Raw genomic sequence first — 7,999 nt, forward strand, 5'->3', positions numbered from 1 at the left:
CTTTATCATTTGCCGCTCTCCTTCGTGATAAACTTTACTTAGCTTGTTGGTATAATGATGGTGTCCCTAGACACACAAAAAGAAAAGTAAAGAAAAAAAAAGGTTTGAGACATTATTGCTTCTTCTTATGTTGACCTCGTCCAACTTTTTACTATAAGATGATATAAGTTATGATTCTTAGTCACCTTTATTTTGACTAAATAGTCACCTTTATTTTGACTAAATTACCAACTTTTGATGTGATCCAAACCTCAAATTCATAAGTTGCGGTTTGAATTTTATAAGGAAGTAGAGACGCTTATCACTTTATATTAATCTCTTTTGTTGTATACATATTTTTTGGTTTCCACTTGGTATCCGATATTCGCATTGGAGACCGACTAAATTCGGAATCGTGCCGGAAAATTCCACATTGGCAGTGACGGATCCAAAATTTAAATTTTATGGGTCCAATTTTTAAGGTTTTTAGCATTAAACTCATTATTTTTAAAGTTATGGGTTCAAAATTACTATTTATTATAATTTTACTATATTTTACATATAAATTTATGTTCCGCGTCAAAAGTAATGGGTTCAATTGGATTCGGTACTAATATGTTGCATCCGCCTCTGTATATTGGGGGTAAAGCGTTCTCTAACAAAGATGATTCCATACCTAGGGTTCGAATCTGAAACCCCTAGCTAAGGATGAAGGAATACTTACCGCCCAACTACCCTTTGTTGGTTTCTTGTATACATATGTTTTGCTTATCGTTCAGTTTAGAATTGTAATAAATATAAAGAACTAGAGATAAATCTTTAAATCTATATGCTCTGTAACTATCATCTTCAAAATGAGCATACATATATATAGAAAATGTTTGTGGTTGACTGTTTTCAACGCATATAATTTTGAATTTTTAAATATGTCACTCCTCTTCTTTTTACAAATAATAAATTGTCTGCTATATTAAGCCAATAAAATATCATAGAGATTATCAAATTGATCTCAGGGTTTTCAAAGCATGCTAGATTCCCGGAGGTCACGTGAGAAAAGATATTGTCACATGACCTATTATTTTTGTTCCCACTATGTAATCTTTCTCTTAAATTAAATTAAATGCAGTCCAATTATATACTAAACATTCACCATATCATTGTGTTATTTGCATGCATGCATGGGACAATATAACGACCATAATACAAAATAAATATCCACTTTCCTCCGTCCACCTATCTGGTCCCACTAATTGAATCATCGATTTAGAATGAATTCTGCGAGTTCAACTAATATATTTTTTTTTTCTCGAACTATATGTACATGAGCGACTAGAATTAACTATCGCTAAGTTCAAGATTTGTCTCTGCCCACAAATATACTCACATATATATATTATACAGGAACCACACCAAACCGAAAAGTCAAATCAAATTAATTAAAAAATTTGATTAGGTTTGAGTTTGACTTGGTTTGGTATTAAGTAGAAAAAATTTGAACTAAATCGACATATAAATATAGTAATTTTTATATATAGTTTTAATACTTTTTATAGAATTTTATTTTTAAATTTTTTATGAATATTTGCGATTCTCTTACGGGACGTAATATTTACTTAAATATGAAGAGCCCCATTTTTATTAAATTTAAATAATGGGTTGTATGATCACCTTCTTATCAAGTGTTAGTGAAGTACGTCAATCTCTTTGTTCTTCCATATTCATATGTCATGATCTGTTAAATTCTTATAACTTTTTCGAATTTGAAATAGTATTTTGATAATTTAAAATTAAAGAACATATCAATATATAGGTATCATATTGATTTTCTATGTTTAATTATTAAATTCTGTTAAACTTTGAAATGTACATCAACGGAAAATTATTGTCAGACGACTAAAAAATAATTATCATGTGTTACGGATGATAGGCTATAATTGTGTATTTTAGTCGATTATTACACTCTAAGTTGTTGTACTTTAATTGAGTTTGAGCTTAAATCACTAGTGTTTTGCACTAAATATGTGTTTTATGCCTTGTAGGAGTGATTCCGATCTATGTAGGCGTTATGGAATGAATTCAAGTGATTTGGAGCTTTGAAGTCTGAGTAAAATCTCAAGATATTAAGTCGGGATCATGTTCGGAGGTCGTGTACCAAGTCCGGATGTTAAAAGAGGACGAAATAAGTTCACTCTGAGAAAATTACATTGCCGCGCCGCATGGGACGCCGCAAGGCGCTGCGCAGCAGTGTAAAATGCTGCCTGATGTGAAAAGTTGAGGCTGCTGATAAACTCCATTAGCGCGTCGCATGGCGTGGCGCAGGGTGCGGCGTGGCTGTACAAAATTTATAGAACCAGAGTCCTATTTCGCGCGGGAGAAGGTGCTTTCGTTTGGTCCCAACCCTACTTGGTATAAAAACATATAAAAACGTTATTTTGAGGACTATTGACAGAGCTTAGCCTGGAGAGACGCACTTTGGAGCAAAAATACACACAAGAACATCTCATATTTCTTCATCTTTTCTAGTATTTTTAATTATTCAAAACTTATGCAATTGTTTGATTATATCATGAGTGGCTAAACACTCATTGTTCTAGGGTTGTGATTTAGCCATGAATATTGTTGTTTAACGTTGACTTGACCTTGATTATAATTCACCAATATATGGTTGTTTCTTCAATTCTGTGTTTAATTGCTTAATTGTCTGGCCAGAAGGTAGGTTCTATTTACTATCTATGTTATGCTTGGGAAAGCCGTGTTTAGATTAGAGAAGAATTGATGATAGCATGATCTTAACCCTTAAGGGGAGCAGATTTGTGGTTAAGATAGGAATATACCTAGTCACCGTGCTTAATTAAATATCATGATCTTAATACGTTCTTAATAGATTGATTTCATAGGAATATAGGTGTTAATCTATTGAGAATAGGTGAGTAGTACTTCGGGAGAAGGCTATGAGAGAATTTATCAATTAATTAGCAACCATGAGTGAATTATATGAAAGGGAGAGTTAATTAGAACACAATAGGATTGGTGAATCAATCACAACCCTGGAATAGTTGTCTCTATTGAATACATAACAATTATTCTACTACTTGATAATTTAGTTATTACTTAGAATTGTAGTTAGCATAATTAAACTCTTGAACTCGAACTTAGCTTGACGGAATAACAATATTGGTGTGTTAGTGAGTAGTTAATATAAGTCTCTATGGGTTCGACACTCGACTTATAATTTTATTATTTGTACGACCACGTATACTTGCGTGTGCGTTTGGGAGCAACAAGTTTTTGGCGCCGTTGCCGGGGACTTGAATATTAGCTACTTGTTAGTTTTTGCTTTAATTGTTTATTTCGTCGAGTCTAACATTACTTGATTGTTGCTCGGATCTTAGGAACTTTGATTGAATGCGTAGGGTCAGAAGCCAAGACCGACTTCAAGGCTTTGATCCTGAACCTGAGAGAACATTTCAAAGGAGGTTGAGGGAAGCAAGGGACACGAATAATATTCAGGCTCTTGTTCAATTTCCTGTGGACATGGCAGAGGAGCAACCCATGGCCGTTCGGGAGGTAGCGATTCCCAGCATTGCAAATGTCACCTACAGAATAGTGAAGCCCAGGATCACTGGGCACTTTGAGCTGAAACAAAGCATGATCCAGCTACTTCATGCAAACGTGCAGTTTATGGGTCTTCCACACGAGGATCCACATCAGCATATTCTAAACTTCTTGGAGATTAGTGATACTTATATCACTAACGGGGTCACTCCAGATTATGTGAGGCTCACACGTTTTCCATTCTCTCTGTTGGGCGAGGCTAAGCGATGGCTAAAGGCAGAACCAGCTAATTCCATTATAACATGGAATGATTTGGCGAGAAAATTTATGGCAAGGTTCTTCCCTTCAGGCAAAACTGCAAAGATCAGAAGTGAGATAGTTGTCTTCAAATAGAAAGCGGGAGAATCTTTATACTCAGCTTGGGAATGGTTTAAGGGGCTGCTCAAAGACTGTCCTCATCACAATCAGACGAATGAAGTGTTAGCTCACACTTTCATAGAAGGGCTACATTCTGAAACAAAGATCGCGGTAGGTGCTGCAGCTGGGGGTCAAGTGTTGGAGAAAAGCTTTGACGAGATATATGCACTATTGAAAAAATTCTCCAAGAGCAATCCGGATTGGCAAAGAGAGATGGGCAGACACAGTGCAAAAGTCTGCAGGGGTTATTGAGTTAGATGTTGTCTCAGCATTATCAGCGCAGATTTCTACACTGACCAATCAAGTCAATCAGATGAACTTGAGTATCAACAAGCAACAAGTACAACCGATACAACAAGTTCAAGCTTTTTGTGAAATATGTGGAGAGGGGCATACGAGCGACATATGCCCCGCAAACCCAGAGTCTGTCTTCTTTGTGGGTAATTCAAATAGGGGCCAAACAAACCAATATGGGAACACTTACAATCCCAACTGGAGGAACCACCCAAACTTCTCTTGCGGTAGAAACCAGGGTACTCAGAATCAATACAGGCCTCAAGTACCTCAACAACAATATAGACCACCTCAGGTTGAACAACAAGCGAGTCTTACAAGTCACCTTGAAGACATATTGAAAAACGTGATGGCTGAATAGCAAGCCCTCGCCACAACAATGAGAAATTTGGAGCGTCAAATGGGGCAGCTTGCCATGCTCAAAACACTAGACCAGTCGGAGCTCTTCTAAGTGAAACTGAAGCAAATCCTAGGGCGGCTCTTAATGCCGTGTCGTTGAGGAATGGGAGACAACTAGAAGAAGTTCAGTCAAAAAAAAGGAAAAAGGTGACTTTTAATGAGAGGCCAACCACTATAGAATCAACATCAGAAAAAGCTAAGGAGCTAGAGAAGCCAGCTGGAGAGGCGGTGGCTGAGCAACCGCCACAATTGGTTGCAAGCCACCACCTCCATTCCCTCAAAGATTGTAGAAACTAAGAGATAATGTCGCATATAAAAAGTTTCTTGATATCTTGAAGCAGGTGCACATTAATATTCCTTTGGTTGACATCTTACAAGAAGTAACCAAATATGCAAAGTACATCAAGTACATTGTAGCAAATAAAAGGAGGCTAACCGAGTTCGAGACTGTGGCACTCACTGAGGAGTGCAGTTCAAGAATTCAGGGCAAGTTACCTCAGAAATTGAAGGATCCAGGTAGTTTTACTATCCAAATATCAATTGGTAAACATGATGTTGGGCAAGCTTTATGTGATCTTGGAGCGAGCATCAACTTAATGCCGCTATCTGTGTTTAGACAGTTGGGGTTGGGTGAGCCACGCCCAACAACAGTTATCTTATAGTTAGCTGATCGCTTCCTTGCTCATCCTGAGGGAGTGATTGAAGATGTGCTGGTTCAAGTGGGTTCTTTCATATTCCCTGCTGATTTCATTATCCTGGACTACAAGCCCGATCAGGAAGTCCCATTTATTTTTGGGCGTCCATTCTTTGCTACGGGCCGAGCTATTATTGATGTTTGCGAATTAAATATGACAATGAGAGTGGGTGATCGAGTGGAGGTCTTCAATGTTTATAGAGCACTCAAATTACCAGCCCACTATGAAGAGTTATCCATGATCTCTGTGGTGGAGAGTGATGCCACATCGTTAGTGGCCTATATGAGCCCTATAGATCCTGTTGAACGCGTATTGATTGGGGATGTATAAAATAGTGAAGATAAAATGATGGGAGAAATTGAGCAAGTACTGGATATGTCCTGCAGTTATGTCTAGGGGTTTAAAAAATTTGAAGCGTTAGACAGGCCTGTCACTCTGACCCTTCCCAGGCCATCTATTGAAGAAGCTCCGAAGCTAGAATTTAAGCCACTTCCAGCGCATCTGCGCTATGCTTATTTGGGGAACTCTGAGACATTGCTCGTGATTATTTCGTCCATCTTGACCAGCACTCAAGAAGAAAAATTGCTCAGAGTACTCCGCGAGCATAAAAAGGTCATTGGGTGGACTATAGCTGACATCAAGGATATTAGTCCATCGTTTTGCATGCAGAAAATCTTTTTAGAGGACGGACACCACCCCAGTGTGGAGCAGCAAAGAAGATTAAACCTCATTATGAAAGAGGTGGTGAAAAAGGAAGTAATCAAGTTTCTCGATGCAAGTATCATTTTTTCTATTTCTGACAGCAACTGGGTAAGCCCGTTCAATGTTTGCCCAACAAGGGAGGAATGACTGTAGTTGAGAACGAGAAGAATGATCTAATCCCTACTTGCACTATTACGGGATAGAGAGTCTGCATTGATTATAGAAGGCTCAACAAAGCAACTCACAAGAACCACTTCCCGCTTCCATTCATCGACCAAATGCTAGACAGTTAGCCGGGCATGAATATTATTGCTTCCTTGATGGTTATTCGGGATACAATCAGATTGTTATATGCCTAGAGGATCAGGAGAAGACCACTTTTACTTGTCCTTATGGCATTTTTGCCTTCAAGAGTATGCCGTTTGGTCTTTGTAATGCACCAGGCACTTTCCAGAGGTGCATGATGGCTATTTTCACCAACATGGTGGAAAGATTTGCGGAAGTGTTTATGGATGATTTTTCAGTTTTTGGGTTTTCTTATGATGATTGCTTGAGGAATTTGAGCAAGGTGCTAGCCAGTTGTGAAGAAACAAATCTGGTAAAGTGCCATTTTATGGTACAAGAAGGCACCGTATTGGGTCAAAAAGTATCTAGAAGCGGCATTGGAGCTGATAAAGTGAAGGTGGAGGCGGTTGAAAAATTACCTCTACCTATTTCAGTGAAGGGCGTCCGGAGTTTCTTGGGACACACGGGTTTCGATCGGCGCTTTATTAAAGATTTTTCAAAAATTGCTACTCTTTTGTGTAGGCTGCTTGAAAAAAATGTAACTTTCAACTTTGATGATGCTTGCCTTAAGGCATTTGAAGAACTTAACAAGAAGTTAGTGACTGCTCCCATTATTGTGGCACCTGATTGGTCCTTACCATTTAAACTTATGTGTGATGCGAGTGACCTTACTATTGGGGCAGTGCTAGGCCAGAGGAAGGACAAGGTGTTTCATTCCATCTACTATACGAGTAAGACTCTTGAGGATGCACAACTGAATTACACCACCACTGAGAAGGAGTTGTTAGCTGTTGTGTGGGCCTTTGAGAAATTTGGGCATACTTGGTGGGAACGAAAGTCATAGTCCATACCGATCATGCAACAATTAGGTATTTGTTTACAAAAAAAGAATCTAAGGCTAGATTGATGTGCTGGGTTTTATTGCTGCAGGAATTTGATGTAGAAATACGAGATCGAAAGGGCACAGAGAACTAAGTAGTTGACCATCTATCAAGGTTGGAAAATCACGATCGCGTGGAGGAGGGTGGCCAAATTAAAGAAGTATTTCCTGATGAAAAACATTTTGCTATAACCCAAGACCCTCCTCCATGGTACGCAGACTATGTGAATTATCTTGTGAGTAGGGTACTTCCTCCTGAAATTGAATCTGAATCTAGAAAGAGGTTTTTACATGATGTGAACTTTTACTACTGGGATGAGCCATATTTGTACAAGCAATGTGCTGATCAGTTGATGAGGAGATGCATTCCTGAAAAGGAGGTGGAATTAGTGTTGTATGATTCTCACGCATCACCTTATGGGGGCCATCATGGAGGAGATAGAACAGCTGCAAAGGTGCTACAATCCGGTCTCTTTTTGGCTATTTTATTCAAGGATGCCCATGCATTAAGAAGTGTGACCAATGTCAGAGAACGGAAACAATCACAAGGAGGCATGAGATGCCTTTAAATAACATCCTAGAAGTTGAGCTTTTTGATGTGTGGGGGATAATTTTATGGGGACATTTCCACCGTCCAGAGGAAACAAATACATTTTGCTAACAGTTGACTATGTGTCAAAATGGGTGGAGGCAATTGCTTTGCCAACGAATGATGCCGTGGTGGTAGCTGCTTTTGTGAAAAAGAACATATTCTCGAGATTTGGGACTCCACGTGCCTTAATTAGTGATGAGG

At 38.6% G+C, this 7,999-nt stretch overlaps 2 protein-coding genes and 1 non-coding gene across 3 annotated transcripts; 2 read left to right on the top strand and 1 right to left on the bottom strand.

Annotated features, from left to right (window-relative positions):
- The first annotated feature begins 3,384 nt into the window (after positions 1–3,384).
- LOC138869733 (uncharacterized) lies at positions 3,385–5,306 on the top strand. The gene is made up of 4 exons (XM_070147387.1): positions 3,385–3,904; positions 3,953–4,195; positions 4,607–4,896; positions 4,986–5,306. Exons 1-4 carry the CDS (start codon positions 3,385–3,387, stop codon positions 5,304–5,306), a joined length of 1,374 nt encoding a protein of 457 aa, XP_070003488.1.
- On the bottom strand, positions 3,895–3,999 carry LOC138869812 (small nucleolar RNA R71). Its single transcript, XR_011400065.1, has one exon. It is a non-coding gene; the product is annotated as a small nucleolar RNA R71 (small nucleolar RNA).
- A 186-nt stretch (positions 5,307–5,492) lies between the features above and the next one.
- LOC138869734 (uncharacterized) lies at positions 5,493–7,775 on the top strand. Its single transcript, XM_070147388.1, has 4 exons — positions 5,493–5,648; positions 5,736–6,149; positions 6,265–7,151; positions 7,451–7,775. The coding sequence occupies exons 1-4, from the start codon at positions 5,493–5,495 to the stop codon at positions 7,773–7,775; spliced, it is 1,782 nt and encodes a 593-aa protein (XP_070003489.1).
- Positions 7,776–7,999: the final 224 nt, after the last annotated feature.

Source organism: Nicotiana sylvestris, chromosome 5 (assembly GCF_000393655.2).
Source record: "Nicotiana sylvestris chromosome 5, ASM39365v2, whole genome shotgun sequence".
Lineage (NCBI taxonomy): Eukaryota > Viridiplantae > Streptophyta > Magnoliopsida > Solanales > Solanaceae > Nicotiana > Nicotiana sylvestris.